Source organism: Ostrinia nubilalis, chromosome 20 (genome assembly GCF_963855985.1).
Source record: "Ostrinia nubilalis chromosome 20, ilOstNubi1.1, whole genome shotgun sequence".
In the NCBI taxonomy this organism is placed as follows: Eukaryota; Metazoa; Arthropoda; class Insecta; order Lepidoptera; family Crambidae; genus Ostrinia; species Ostrinia nubilalis.
The window spans coordinates 9,036,255-9,052,571 of NC_087107.1; the positions used below are offsets into that span (position 1 = coordinate 9,036,255).

Genomic DNA, 16,317 nt, shown 5'->3' on the forward strand with positions numbered 1-16,317 from the left:
AGCAATTCAGGGCCACGGTCAAGTGTGCAAAGACCCCAGCTGCCCTTTGTGTTTGATTAATAGACCCAACCTAATCGGCATGCGGCGCTTATTCAGAAGCCATTCAGGCTATGTCTGCTGACGGAATTTCTTTAGAGCAAAATAAAACTTTTCGATGTCTGAAATGGGGACGGAGCGAATAATTCCGCTTCGACCTTTTCCGCGGGTTTTTAATATTCATCAACTTCACCTGTTGTGGTTTTATATTCCAACAAGATAGTACGTTGTGACACTCGAGCTCGGCTAGGGTCTACTTTGTTGCTGGGTACACTTAATAATATAGGCAATATAGCCACTGAACACGGACCTATGCTGTAATAAGAAACTACTCATGTTAGAAATCTTAAATATTTTGAAGAGCAGCCTTATTCTAGGACAAGATTTTATAAATTTTAAATGGATAAGTCTAATTTGTTATGACAATGTAACATGTGTTTAATAAATATTTTGTATTTGTAAGAAACTACAAGAAATGGCAAAAGATGTTGGAAGAAGATTCTGAACCAATTTTGATGTAAACTAAAACTGCATCAATTTTGCAAATATTACAAAACCCATGCTAAACACAGTAAAACTATCAGTCATAACTCTTCACTTGTTAATCAAATTCTGCGAAGTCATCATGATATAGCTGTAGCGGTAGATCCTGACTATACATACAAGATTTGTCCAGCAGTAGACGTCATTCGGTTGAAACGAACGAACGAACTATGCATACAAGAGTTGCTATGATGGTTAAAATGAGAGTTCGGATTAGTCCCGGTTCAATAACATACGACAACCTTATGTTGAAAATTGATGATCAAAACGCACACGATACTTACTGTAACATTTTCCAGGGCTATGAGAGGGGCGGATCACCACAGCCTCCCGCGCAGCCGCCGGGCGCGCCGAGCCCCGGGCCGGGGCAGAACGCCCCAATGTCCCCCACGCAGGACGCTCAGCACGCGCCGCACTTGCCACCCCATGGGGCGCAGCCTCCACCGCAGCATCAGGTAAGTTACGAACCAGCGGGGTTCCGAAAAACGTTATCCGAAAGCGAGAAGCCAGCATGAGAGATAGATAGATCCGAAACTACGTAAACCGCGTTTCGGAATAGCCCTAAACTAGGGGGCTTAGTATGAATTAACATCAAACGTATTCGATATCGAGTGCGTCAAAAAATCTATGAAGATTTTAGTTCTTGAAAGTATCCGAAGTTTCGCAAACGGAGAAGCCAGCATGAGCGTCGGTGGCAGATAGATCAGAAACCACATAAACCGCGTTTCGGAATAGCGCTGCTGGACTGAACGCCAGAAATGTGTTAGACCGAAGATACAGAACGCCACATAATTTTATTGGTTTCTCTCTACGCAACTCTTATTGGACCTATTTTGATCAATAGACAATTTGTCTCTAAACCTGGGGGTAGACAAAGGCCAAGCCACTCGGAAAAAAGTGACTACGTACACAAAAAATGTCGGCGCGAAGCAATTTAGAAAATACAACTGTCATGTTTGCAACTTTGTCTAGGGGAGCTGTATGCAATTAGGTTTTCCCGGTACCTAGAGACGACGTTTGAGATGATATAGTGCTTCAAAATGTAACAATGCTTCTGTCATTTATGTTAATGGTAATATGACACAAAATAATATCTACAAGGGCTTAGTAAATTATTTAAAGAGTTCAGCGGCTCCATTATAATGTTTACTACAGCCCAATTAAAATCTTACTCTCAGCAATTCAGCTCTTAATAATTCAATATCCTTATACGAAATTTTCTCAGATTTTCCCAGAAAAGTCGGTGAACAGTGGTAAAGCTTTTCAGTACTAAAATATTTTGTGGCAGATTTATTTGCAAAACAGATAAGTCTATTCCTGAAAATAGAAACCATTAAGGGCGAATGGTGTAACTTCTGTTTCTTATGCGTATTGTATGTCTGTTACAGAAAAACTTTGGCAATTGCTTGTCAGTATCGTTCTTCCATGCCTATTCGATAAGCGTTAAGTTAAATCTACCACCCTATTCTCTTTCGCTTCAGCTCGAAAGAAAAAAACACAATTGATGTTTATTACTCCCAATACCTAGGCTCCGGAAAATAATGTTATTTCAAGAACCTTCGCTTCTCTCGAGACAAATATCCAATGAAAATAGTGGTACCTTTGAAACTCTACCGACGTTTCGTTGTAAACACGGAAAGTTATTGAAGTTAAAAATAACAACTGTGTTTTGTTTGGAGAATTTCTTTTTTCGTTTTTGTTGGACTTACTAAAAAACCTTAAAATATTGAAAGATATTATATTGTAAACAAAAGATACTGAAATGAATTAAGAATGATTTCATTTGTATTGTGAGTTAACACACAAGTATTTTCTCAACGTGCATTACATTTTTCGTTTCCATTTCTTGAGTTATATTGCCAGGAATCACGTTACGTTATCGAACTCTGGTTAGATACGTCGTAATATTTGCTCTGCGTTTATCACTTTGGTCGAGGAGCGCGTCGGCAGCGGAAATGTTCGATAATTTCAGGCGACTCGGTGTCGAGTATAACACCTCCAGCCCGCAGGTTACGTCGTCGCGAGATAGCGACCTAGCGCGATAAACGCACGGCCCGACTACTGCCTCCAATGAACTGGACTGTATTATCAACAATCGCCGACTAATATAGATACTCATTTCATGCTTGCTTGAATGGTAATTTACAATTTCAGAGACTTGATAAGATTTAAATAATGACTTTTCATTAATTCCTCGTTGTACCGTAAATGAATGGGTTCTAAGATTTGGCTGTCTGAATATATTTATCTAACTGTTAGAGAAATGGATGACTTGCAGTCGTGGGCAAGTTAGAATTAGTAAGCGATTTCTAGCGATTAAAATAGATTAAACTGGTTTTAAGTATGTAGTTTCGAAAACGAAACTAATTAACATTTTAACACACTTTATGCAAAAAATGCATGTGCTGAAAAGTTGTTTACCGTTCTTATTAAGTGTTCCACAAACAAACAGTAGTTCTGGATATAATCAGCGTTAAGCACAGATAGAAATCAGGAGCTTTAACGAAATTGAAGGCACTCTATATGGAAAGTATAGTAATTCACGGAACTCGTCGGATGGAACTTTGGCTATGAACTTTACTGTTATAGTCCACATTAAACTGCTGCTGAATGTACGAAACCCTCGTTGTTAGCAATTTTTAAAAATTACCTTCGCCAACCGTAACTATTTCAATAAACCGTCTATGGTCATACCCGCCCTAATGGCCAGCTTTTGCTTTCGTTATGTCTGTTTTCCTGTTTCAGTATTTTTCCTCTTTTCCTCTTACGCTTTATTATAATCATCGTCTGAATGAATATGGGCCTGACTTATATTGAGTTTCATTCATTCCTGGTTTGGTCATCCTGAAAATGTAGAGCTTGCTCAAGCTTTATTATATTTTTTGTTCTTTTACTTTTGATTAATAATTGAATGATGTATGTTTCAGTGGTTTGAGTTCCAATAGATAAATTACTAAAGAAGTATCCAATCACGCATGTTGCATGTTGTGCATACATTTTCTCAGAAATATGAATGCCTAGCGACGCATGATGTGATAGTCTTTCTATGATAATTTTATTCGAAATCTAAGCGGGCGGCGTCGGGGCAAAGGCTAGTGACGAATAAAAATGCAAATATGTGTATGTGAAGCATAAAATGAGAATATGATTGTGTTATGTAGCAATTCCCCGCGTGGTGTGCGTGACTCGCTAAGCAATGTCGTGGATGATCGGTTCGTCATAGTGCACCGTCGGAATTCATCGCGGAGCGTGAGCGGCGTTTTGGCTCCGGCCGGCTTCTCGCGCCATTTGCATATTTCTATATCCCGGCTCTCTAGTTGTATGGCTCGCACGTGGCCGGCCTAGCGGCTGATCTGCGATATAATGGAGATGTAGCACATGTTGCCATAACATTTGCATGCCGCCGCGCCTCTTACAAACAACTTGCGCCCTACATGTTGTTTGTTTTGTAAACTTTGTATTATTTTAATATAACGGTGCCCAATTTTATTTTGTACAATGAAAGAGCACCCAATCTGAGCAGTTCAAATAATATTATCTAAATATCAGTCATTTTAATTCATTGCTTATAAATTCAAATTAAGCCCTATCAGGTATTTCTCCTTCTTGTATCAATTTGCTTTCTTTCATAATTAATGTTTTCCATTCAGACAGCACATAAACATCCGCTTGTCCCATGTCGATTCACGTCGTTGAATGGAACGAGCTTGCTATAAATATAGCGTTTCACGGCTTCCAATACTCAGAAACACGTTTTCTTCTTAAGGAGCGCGGGGTGCAAAAATTAAACGTCAGTCAGCTATCACGTAGCCGACGGAGCAGAACGCCTCAACCCTCCGGGAGCGTCTTCCGTCGATTTTACAGGGCTCTCGAACGAACGCCAAAGCTCGGCTCGGCTACAATTTATGCTAACGCAAACCCGCTTCGCCGTCCGCCTAGATGTAAAAGCTTCCTTTAGCTTCATTCCACCTCTAGCGCCGAGCCACTCTAAAAGGAATTCTTGTTTCCAATCAAAGTGAAGAACGTAATTAAAAATTCAAATCTATCTTTTAATTGAATTGAAAACGTTTAAAGCGTAAAACTAGATTCAAATCATCGACATACAACTAGTTACTTTACTACTCTACGCGCACTCGGAACCTATTAAAAATAGCCGTATAAACTGTCGCAACTTCTCTAATGAAGTAACCGCACAAGTCGGAGATTATCCTCATATCGATGGAGCGTACCGGTCTCGACATAAATCTAAACTCGGTTCAGAAGTTACAATACTCGGAGTACGCGACGCGCGGTTAATTCTCCATGATGTCAGTAGAGAATTTTGAGTCACAAGGACCATTCCAGCATCGTGATCGCTCGAGAGTCGTACGCTCGAAATGAAACGTCGTATCTTATTTTATGATTAGCGGCTCGAAAGCGCTTTGTAATTTTGTTAGTTCCGCCTTTCTGGTGCTGGGGGCGAGCTCAGCGAGTGGAGATCGATGCGAGCATTGCGCCCGAGTGCGAAAGAGAGGCAGACAGTCGATGCTTGCCTCGTCCCTGTCGCACGAACCGCCTACTAGGCAGCCATGTTGCGCTCGACCTGCGCTCGCCCGACCGCCATTGTAGCATTCGTAGCTAGTGATGTCCTCGCTTCTCTCTCGATATTGATATTGCGCTCGTTCATCATGCCACGATATGGACGTGGCCGTGATTTGTTGTACGACTTTAAATCCATTTCAATTTGATAAACATTTCATGCACCGGTACGCTTTGATATTTATAAATATTGAGATGCAACAATTCTATATTTAGATGACGTACGATGTCAAAACATATTGTTTTGCAAAATACAGTCAAATTAAATGTTGTTCCACTGTGCATAGGAAAGTTCGCTATATCGATAAAAAGTTGTCGATAAGAAAAGGCATGCAGTGGAGTCGAAGCCGCGGCTTTGGAATTAAAATGTCAGACGTGCGGCAGCGCGGGCTCGCGTGGGGGCTCGCAGGGGCCGCGGGGCGGAGCGGGCGGCCGCCGTTATTAATAACCATAAGCCGGCAGACGCACGAACGTCCAGAGGGGCCACGCCAGCCGAGCGGTAATGAGGAATCACTAATTATGTTTTACTGGACTGTACCGCACTGCGATGTTAATGCTTTATTGCAATATTCTTCCATAAATGTCTCTCATTTATTCCAGCGAAATATCAGATAACGTTTCAATCGGAGCGCTATTGATGGCCATTCGCTATTGGAATATTACTCTGTCACTCGCCTCGCAATCACATGTCGTATAGTTCGTTTGTATTGCGTTCTGAGGCAGAATGGCAAGATATAATGTAGCGCTGGCGGGCACGGTCCGTTTAATATTCCCCCGCTGTAGGCGCGCCGGTTGCGCCCGACAGCTCTACCCGTTCGCTAGCCCACTGTTCGGCTCTGCCAGTAAAAAGCCCGTATATTTTATTGTCAGGGAAATATATTTGTCAAAGGCTTTGCGATTAATCGCTTGACTTTGCCGAAATGGACTTCGACATTTTTGTTGGATTAATTTTGTTGCGAGATATTAATAACACTATCTTTAGGTTACTGTATAATCATGACATTCATGATATTAGAATACGTCATCTAAGGGTCATACAAGATCCCCGCTTAGTAAGTCGATAACCAGTCTCCAACCGGTTCCGTTTGAAACTTTGTTTTCAATTATCTCCTCGGCCAATCGTGTCTAAATTAAACGTTGTCATCGCATTCGCGTAAACTCATTCTCGGAAATGTCGCCGCTCCACACCGAAGTTACTTTGCGCCGGGTCCTTGTTTTTCGCTGCACATAAAGAGCAAGTTATCGTTGGCAGCACTTTACTCTCATAATAACAAACTGCAAAATGCTCCGGATTCTCCGAACTTTACTGTGGTAGCGCCCGCTCTCGGCTGGAAACCTCTAAAGCGCTGACTGTGAGGCGTACATTCTCTCCTGCGGCGAAGTCACGGTGCAGGGCTGTCGGGAATTGCGGAGTTGGATAAATTATGCCGCTCGTTCCCTTTTGCAATCTCAGCGAAATAATGCAATTGAATTGTCGAGAGCATGACAACCTTTGTGTTGTATTGTTACTCTTCATTAAATAATTTCTGCTCTATTGCGTGTACCGTAAAGCTTTGCGCAGCCCTACTCGGAATAAACGTCAAAACATTACCGGTGCGATGCCGTGATTTAGTGCGGGCGAGTTGTTGTTTGCGGATAGTCTGACTAGATTTCTTTGAGGGCGTTTTGCTTGTCATTCATAACGAAAACAGTGGCAAATTTACGTCCCTCCCTATTGAATAAACGGCTTTTAATCTTTTAAGCGGTATTAGCGTGTTATTGTTGGATTATAGTCAAGTCTTCCAATTACACTAAAATATTAATGTACAATAAATGCAACTTGCTTTGTTGTAAACATTATGTGCTAATTATCCCCAATAGACCAATCGTCGCACTTGTAAACAAGTAGAACGTTTGTCGCATTTAATAAAGCTAAACCCCATTTTTAATTATTACTCCGTGCCGGTTAACTGTTTGGATTACTTTGAGTGGGTGGACAAAGTTTATAAAGTCTGGCCAGCGGCTTACTGTGATGCATGAAACTAACTTTGGGCTTAAGCTCGTGAACTTTTTGTCATTGTCGCTTGCACCAAATTGCAATTTAATTTCGGTGTCCAGCGCGTTCAGTTTTTTGTTTAAACTAATGTTTGGCTAATGATAACGCCCGGCGGCGATATGTGCGGCATATTTAGTAAATACAGTCCGTGATTACGTGAGTCCCGAGGTAAGTTAGGTTAGCGCCAGTCGTGACACCAGTAAATTAAAACTGGCGTTTGCAAATACGGCCTGCCCGGGAACACTATGCCATTTTCAGGAAATGAAATTCCAACTCTGGCTTAGCCGTAACTAGGTTTAGTGTTGCTAATGCTGTACAGACATGTAGAGAATGCATTTAAAACAAACTAAATTAGTAAACAGTTTTTTTTCTATTATGACAATTTTATTCAATTTCGAATGAAAGCTGGAACAACACGGTAAAAATATAAATATCCTTTGGCATTTTTTAAACTGCTACAAATGTAAATGTTAGATGGAATAAATAATAAAACAAGTATTTTACGTACTGCTATAAATTAAAAAAAAAAAAATATTTTACTAGTTCATTATTAAAACGTGAGGTTTTCTAAAAAGAAAAAAATTGTCCTTCAACCTACATAAAACTGTTCTACAATCATGTCGTCCCAGTTTTATTCCGCCGCCAGCGCTGGAGTACTTTACAACACACTTTCCTAAAAAAAGCTTATTAAAAGAACATCGTACTCTTGTACAAACATTTTCTCCCGCTCCGAACGATCTGAATGTTTTTTAGTAGAGCCAGTATGGAATAGTTGCCGCGGCCGGCGTCGTTTTCAATTAGCCGGCGTCGACGGAGTTGCTGGCGCGCTCATCATCTGATTCGACGTCACGATCCAACTTATTGCCTTTTTTATCACATTCTATCTGAATAATGTCTAACCCCATTCCTTCAGTATAAACTCCTTCAACTTTTGTATAAAAACGATTGCGACTCGTTGCGATTGTTAGACATATCAACAGCCTCTTTTGACATCATTTATCGTATTAAAAATCTTTTAAAAAAGAAAGTTAAAACCAAATCATTGTGTAGTTTTAGATAAACTTTTTATTCCTTTACTGAAATTACGTGCAATGTTATTGAATTCACGACTTCCAAAAAAATCAATAGAACTCTTCCATCCATTATTGTCGCTGTTACCTACTATTGAATCGAATCACATAACCTCGTAAGACCGAAGAGTAAATTTTGTCGACTTCTAAGTATCGCCGAATGTGCTTTCAGAAGAACGAATAATTTGTAGTAGTAAACGCCGAGCACTTCGAGTAAAAAAATTTCTATGTTAGAGATTTTCTTTTGCATTTATATTTTCAGGGGCCCTATATAATAGTGCATAGAGCTTATTTTAGGTGAAAAATATTAAAAAAATGTTTTCTCTTAAAAGAACATTCGGTATTACAGACTTTAAAAAGGAAAAGTAAATAAATTGTATTTTATACTTTAAAGTAAAACATAAATGTAACATTCTTAATAAATTAATACTACATAAAGATACAATAATGATATTAATTAATGTAACTGAAAAGGTACAACGGTTTTAATTTTATTTAACGTTTCATAATTAGTATTTTTAAAAGTACTATAGGATTTATAACATACACTAATGATAGGTTAGAATGTATAAGAAGTAAAGTGAATATTCATGTTAATTATAATATTTACTAAACTAAAAATTAGAACGTTCTCATGGTAAATTTTCTCAATCATATCATAATTTTAAAAGTCCAATACTCAATCCCATCTCAATAGAAAAAATATACAAAAATAAAACTTTCACCATCAAGACCGAATGTTCCTTGCAAAGAACTATTATTTTCAAACAAAAAAAAATCTTACAAAACTATTTCAAATTGGGAAAAATAATTTTTTTGCTTGTTTAGCAGTATTTTAACTTAAATTATACTGGTCAGTTTTACAATTAAACTACGTTTACGTGAAGAAAAAAAAATTATCGCACATCACGTCTTCTCGGACGAACCACCTTGTCAAAGAAAAATGATAATTTGACAGTGACATTTTGTTTTTTTTTATATTAATAAGTTCGGATACATGATTTTGAATACTTTGAGCCATAGATTATCAATCTTGTTTTTCGATAGGCGCGAATTTTTGAACTTAAATTTATCGCTAAAGTTTTAGTTCCTCTGAAGGCACATCCGGCGATACTTCGAAATCACCTCCGAAAATGTCTCGGCGTTACTAACTACAAAGTTTCAGTTCCTTCTGAGGCACATCCGGGCTTACGAGGTTAATGTAGGTTACCAGGCAAACAAATCGAGTCGTTTTGCTATTCAACTGAAGTATAATTTTATTGTTTCTAGGGTTATCCACCGCCGCCAAGGCCACCGCAACCGTCCACACCAAATGCTCATGATCCTGACTCGGTAAGTGACTGTGTTTATCATAATGGAATCAATTGAAAATATCTCGTACAAAACCTATTTATTGGGATTTATCTCTTGGCTATTTATTTGACTCGAGTAGAATCTGAAATTTTGACCTGTCAGATTTCGTTCCTATATTATCGTAGAATCAGGCCGGGGAAAACTTTTATAAAAATACTAGCTGACCCGGCGAACTTCGTACCGCCTTAGCGTAGAGATTTTCTTTATATTTTTTTCCGTAAGAACCATCCTTGGACTTCCACAAACATTTAAAAAAAAGAATTATCGAAATCGGTTCAGCCGTTCACACGTGATGCCGTGACAACGCGAAACGGGTTTCATTTTTATATATATAGATTATGCTACTAAAATCAATCCGCGAGCCCACATCGACTGTGACTCAGCTCAGAGCCGCATTAAAACTCTATTATCAGTCGGTAAACACGCGCACCGAGCATTCGTACCTTTGTCCAATGTGAGCCTCATAATAATGATCGCTCCAAGAATAACTGGGATATAATCCAAGCTCAAACTTCACACAAACGAAGAATTACGTGCCATTAGTAAAACTTAGACTCCGGCATTCTCTAAATTAGACAGCTGAACGACTGAACAATGGTGTACAAAAAATGGAATGACACAATATTATGGTCTTCTTTTTGTCTTCAAATAGCCCCGAGCCATATTGTGCTTTACAGGCCGATGCTGAAATGGTTATAGTATCGGAAAATTTGTATCGATTTATCTATTTTTGCCTAGCAATGGCAAAATGACACAGCGCGCCTCGGCCCCGCTGGCTCGCTGTGCGCTAATGGTTGAATAATGTAGGCAGCCAGTCACGTAAACAGCAAAGTACAAAACGCTGTTTGTAATGAGAGCGCAGTTTCTGTTTATATCTTGTCACGTCGCGTATGACTGCGGGATGATTTATAATGGCGGTCGTTTTCGCGCATATTCGGGTACGGCTAAAATGTGAAATGTGACATTGCTTGAAAGGGACTAGCCTACTGATATTGATACTTTAAACAGGTGCACAAACTAAATATCTTGGGTCACTATACCCATGCCTAAAGGAATTTTTCAGGTTTCCACTTTCAAATAGGCCGCACGCATTGATAAAACACAAATTGAATACATTTTCTTCATGACATTTCATTGGCAGTAGCAGGTAGTTTCCCTTTTTTTAAAACGATCTTTGCTTTGTATCATTTGTATGTGTTTCTTTTTTTTACTTTTGCGAAATATATCCATCCCCTGCATTGTTTGAAATCTACAGTTAATCCTCGTTTAATTGGTCCGATTAATTTTATCTGACTATTGAAACGCCAGCCATACAGCAACTAATTATCGTCCCTACATCGCGCAAATGTGGGGGTTGTTCGCATTGCTTAACGATTTACATTCATAATGTAAAATGTTATGTAAAGCGCACATAAATATAAATAATTAACCATATATAGCAGAAGAAGTCTCACCAAAACGTTAATGCAGTGCCTAATGGTATTATTATGCACGTTTGAGCCGAGATTTGATGTTTTACCTAACGATTTTATAATAACTCTGGCCACGCTGACTGAATAACACCTCGTTATTTTCGTATCTGAGTGTCTAATTTTATTTCCCGTAATGATGTACAAACTGATTAATGGGATCATATTTTGACGCGAAATCTGCGTGTTAATTATTGGACCCGCCCCCGCGGGTTATCGAGTTATTGAATGAGCAAGACTGATGTGTTGTGTGGCGTCGTTTAAGATAGCGTGTTGTTTTCTGCAAACATTATTTCATTTTATGAAATACCTACACAGATATTAGACAAACAAAATTAAAGCGTTAATTAAAAACGATTAAGTATAAACACAATTTTATTTATATTCACATTTCCATGTAAAAATTATCGTAGTTTGTCTTGAAACGATAAAGGTTTGTTTAGATGAGCTGCTTTTGATTTATAATTCAACTACATCGCTGAGAGTAGACCAAAGTGCTCTGTGAGGAACTAAATATTTGTTGAAAGGATAATCTGGAAAGTACACCGACCCGAGCGACCCCTTTCATGTGACTGTTTTAGCATTTTACAACTATTTTAATATTAACTCGGACACTTAACTATTAGGGTGGTCCTTATTTTTCGATTTTTGAATTATTCCCGGGGTACTTCCTCATTCGATTATATACCTACCTCTAAATATGAAATCAGCTTTTTTTGTTTTTTTTTTGGTTAAGATTTAGAGGTCGCTACCAGCTGTCAAAATATTTACAAAAAGCTTTGAAGATCTTAAATCATGGTTTCATAAATGTTTTATTTAAGTGTTTATATCACATTTTACGTGCAAATGAACATCGCATAGATAGAATAGACAATCGCTTCTTGTCCCCTTCTCCCCTCAACCCCTCTTCTCTACCGACCATGGTACCGACGCGTCGAGATACTAAGAAATCAACTCTTATATCTTAAAAATAATTGATTCAAATATGTACATTGTACATAATATCTTAGTTCATAGCAACAACAATAATTTTGTAATATTTTTATTTGGCTTTGGCTAAAAATAAATGAATCTAACAAATACAGATTTTGTGTTTTTACTTAAAATTCAAACCTTGGTAGCGACCCCTAAATGTCTTTTAAAAATTAAAAAAATAATAATGAAAGACTTTCATAATGGTATATATTCAAATTACGTGGTGCCCCGCAAAATATAAGAAAAAAAATTTTTTTCGTAGGAATAAGGACCACCCTATTAACTATATTTATACAAATACAACTCGGGATCTACCTATTTATATCGCAACATTTTACTTGCTCTACTTTTTACAGTGATATGACCGATTTCATTTTTTTACTGTTTTTCATTGAATTCGAAAGTGTTTGTAAAATAATATCTATAAGACCATTGACATTATTTAAGATATTTGCAATTCAGAGAACGACAAAACGCTTTATGAACGATTGTTCAATGCTCCGAATAAACCAACCTTTGCGCAATGTACGTAATGTTACGGGTAGATCGGATACACCCAGCCGTGGGCGCACCCCAGCGCGGATAAATACGATCCTGCCGATAGAAAACTGTTAGCGACGGGCTTATAAAGCCTAAAGAACTGATAGGGTTGAGGCATGTCGTGCGTGTTTACACTGGTTTGATGATGTTACGAACAATTTATTAGGATGATATTCAGCTTCTTCGGTGTTGCTAAGTTCATATAGCAAGCTCAAGGGCATGGTGTGGTTTCATGGACAGTTTTCAATGCTTGTTTTTCTTTATACGTACAATTGAACTTTTCTTTTGGTAGGCTGCCGGTCCTCGCGTGGCTCTCCAATTCATCATTAAATCGTTCCGTTCGTCTAATCTATTTTCGTATCGTACCTAATCTATTTTCAAGTACCCATTTCGTGCAAATTATCATAATTATGAAATAAGAATTACGACTCTATGACAAAGGGCAATAAAAAAACCATGCAGGTAAAGCTGAATCGAAAACTACAATGTGATAATAAACAATAAATCTCGAGGACGTTGAACGAGACCAGTTTCCCATTTCAAAAAAGCATTGCGCTTGCAAATTTACAACCCTAGTGCGTGTACGGTTCGAGCAGGGTTGTTTGATGTTGATTGATACCGTTAGGCGGGCGCGCATTGTCTCGCAGGGCCGCCGGCGCCCGGCGCCCGGGGGAGCCCAAATGAGTGGAATTATTAAACCGGGGCCCGTTCCGCGATGTGACGCTTTTTGTAATGAATGTGCCGAACGCTCCGCCGCCCGAAACCGAGGGGGAGGCCGGGGCCCCGCTCGTATCAATTGTTGCAAACGAATCCGGGCCTTTTTTGTACCCACCCTGTATTGTGCGAGCGCTTTTGATATGAATTTCGTTGAAATTATAATTCTTCTATTGAGGCAGGTTGACGGTGATGGTTCAGGTAAAAATGTGTCAAGAATTAACGATGTTTGTTTTAGTGTATTTATAATGCAACCTATTGATAAAGAAACAATTAGAGAAAACACGTTGAATCCGATTTCTTCCCCTGATAAAAATACAAATAGTTAACACTGAATTTAGAATTTAGGGAAGTGGAACTCCTTAAATCAAGATAACTCGGAAGAAGATCAAGTATTAACACTGAATCATCCTGTACATAAAGTGTGTATTATTTTAGAGAGCCTTAAGAACTCTACATGATACTTGATCACTATGTTATCATGACAACCCAAAATTTTTAGGCACATATTTCCGCAACAGAATGCCTCTCACTGAAGAGTCGTAACGCAGACACTCGAACACAAAAGCAATGTAATTATTCAATGGGCCCGAGGAATTCGGCGTGGGTACGTAAGAAATGTGAAGGGTTCTAATTCGAGGTATTTATTTATGCAACTGCGATGAATGAGTGCCCGCGATGATGCGCGCCGATTCCAGCTCCAAAGGGGAGCCTTTGTGAACTTCGCGACATTTCTTATTCACAACAGTAAAAGAACTTCTCTCTTTCGACGGAGCTTTGTTATTACCGCAAATGCCCTTGTCAAGTTTGAAATATTCTCTCAGCTCTTATAACGCCCTCGACGATATACCTTCATCGTGGAAAAAGACGAATTAGTAGGTACTATTAGTATTCAGTTTCTTTACTCGTAGCATGCATCTGTTCCGCTGAACGATTTCGAACAATTTTAACTTCAGCGTGATATTTGTATAGTCTTATTTATGATTCTGAAGTTGAAGCACTCTTGAAGGTTCGCGTGACTGTTTGTTAAGTGCATTGCTGTGCTCGCTCAACAACACTATTTTTCAAGTATTTTTGGAGGTTTACAACGCAAGCCACTTAACCAAAAAGTAGTTTCTAATGTTCAACTCGAATGATTTACGGCTAATAATCACTTGACGCTTTAGGTTACAAACAATAAACTTGTTAGCAGATGCAGGATTAAAAATAAAACTTAAGAGCCATTTCACAAAAATATTCCGCGCGAATTTAGCTACAAACTGTCAACGCAAAGACAAAAGAGTAAAAAGAACGCCGAAATGGACAAAAAAATCTTGAGCCGTGACCGTATTAAGACTTGATATAAGTTATTCTTTTTTCTTATATCAAGTCTTAAAACTTATTAAAACATGAATAATTAATTTAAAATTTTAATAGAGTAGGTATTTAGTCTTTCAAAGATTTTTATATTTCGATTAATAAATGAAACACGTATAGGTATAATATGTAAAATATATATTATAGCCCGACCAGGAACATAAAAAGCCTCGCCATGTTGCGGAAAACTAATGGTACTAATTTCTTTTAATGGCAACAGTAACTGAAAACTTCATTGACATGTCACCTTGCATGTCAATAATAAACTGTCTATTGCTGTCAAAGTGTAAACAAACTTTATTTTAAATGTGTGCAATGGATTTGGGAATTAAATTGCTAAAAACTTTTTATAGTCGTGAAAGAAAACTGGTTCACAATGTGTTAAATTATTTGTCTAAGAGAAGTACTAAGGGTTCGGACAATATTTTCATTGAATAATGTTTCCGACAAAGGTTGTCAAATTGACTGACATGTTTATCGTATAGTATAGTCCACTATGAAAATTAGCTGTGGTTTGTTTCAACTACCTATTTTAAAGATTTTTGTCACTTTGAAAGTGTTGAATTTTATGGAATTGGGAAAGAAGTACCGAGTTTGAAGCGTTCATGAGCAGACATTGCAGTTCAATATTCAAGTTCTGAATTTGATTATTGATGAATAATAAAATAAATCCTACTAGCTCGATTGATGGTTTCATTTAATTTATTTAGACCAAGTTACCTATATGTATAATCTTTTTTCGTTAATTTATGAAAATATCAAATTAGCCCGTAATCCTGAATCCTGATACATAAAATTAGCCTATTAATTTAACACAGGTACGACTGTACTCAGTGTTGCACTATCAAATGCAATTAACGCGCCTCTATGCCAGGGTTTTTATGTTCCTGGTCGGGCTAAAGGTAAAAAATAAAGACAGTGACATAGTGAAAAAAAAATTTGCCCCCTTACAGCTCCATCATCGGACCCTGGATATTATTTAGGGACGAAGTATTCTTCAAAGCAAATCACACAAGCCCAAACTCCATAGCCTATGGAGTTTGGACCATAGGGTTCTATTGTTTTGTTACGGAGTTGCAATGGAGGTGGCCATTGCAACTCCTCCAGATCCATTATCAGACAGAGCTAAGAAATAAATAAATAAATAAATATTATTATTATTAAACAAATAACTAAAATAATTCATCTAACTATCTTAAATCTTACTAGTCTTACTAATATTATAAATACGAACGTTTGTGTGGATGTCTGGATGTTTGTTACTCTTTCACGCAAAAACTACTGAACAGATTTTGATGAAACTTTACAGTACAGCAGTACTATCACTCGGGTCGGACGTTCCTATCGCAAAACCGTTGGTTCACTCAGTTCCGATACGACTCTAGTGCTGTGTGTAATAGGGATGATGACTGGGTAATGAAATCGAAATTCTGTTTAGTCCGTCAGAGAGATAATTAAAAAATTTTGGAGACATATTTTTTAATAGTATTGTATTGAGTTGAAATGTCGCGTGACGTCACTTTTGAGTAAAAATTCTACTCAAACGTGACGTATCGCGCCATTTCAACTCGATGTAGCACTGTTATTATTTCATTATGAAAGAAAATAAAAAATATGAGTAATATTTTCTAAATAACTGTCTGACGGA

The 16,317-nt window shown here is 38.0% G+C and overlaps 1 protein-coding gene across 1 annotated transcript in view; it reads left to right on the top strand.

Annotated features, from left to right (window-relative positions):
* LOC135081885 (trithorax group protein osa) overlaps positions 1-16,317 on the top strand; it is a 106,924-nt gene that overhangs the window by 33,010 nt on the left and 57,597 nt on the right. Inside the window, exons 3-4 of the mRNA XM_063976669.1 lie at positions 879-1,034; positions 9,532-9,594. Of these exons, the coding sequence (XP_063832739.1) occupies positions 879-1,034; positions 9,532-9,594 (219 nt within the window). The remainder of the gene's footprint in view (positions 1-878; positions 1,035-9,531; positions 9,595-16,317) is intronic.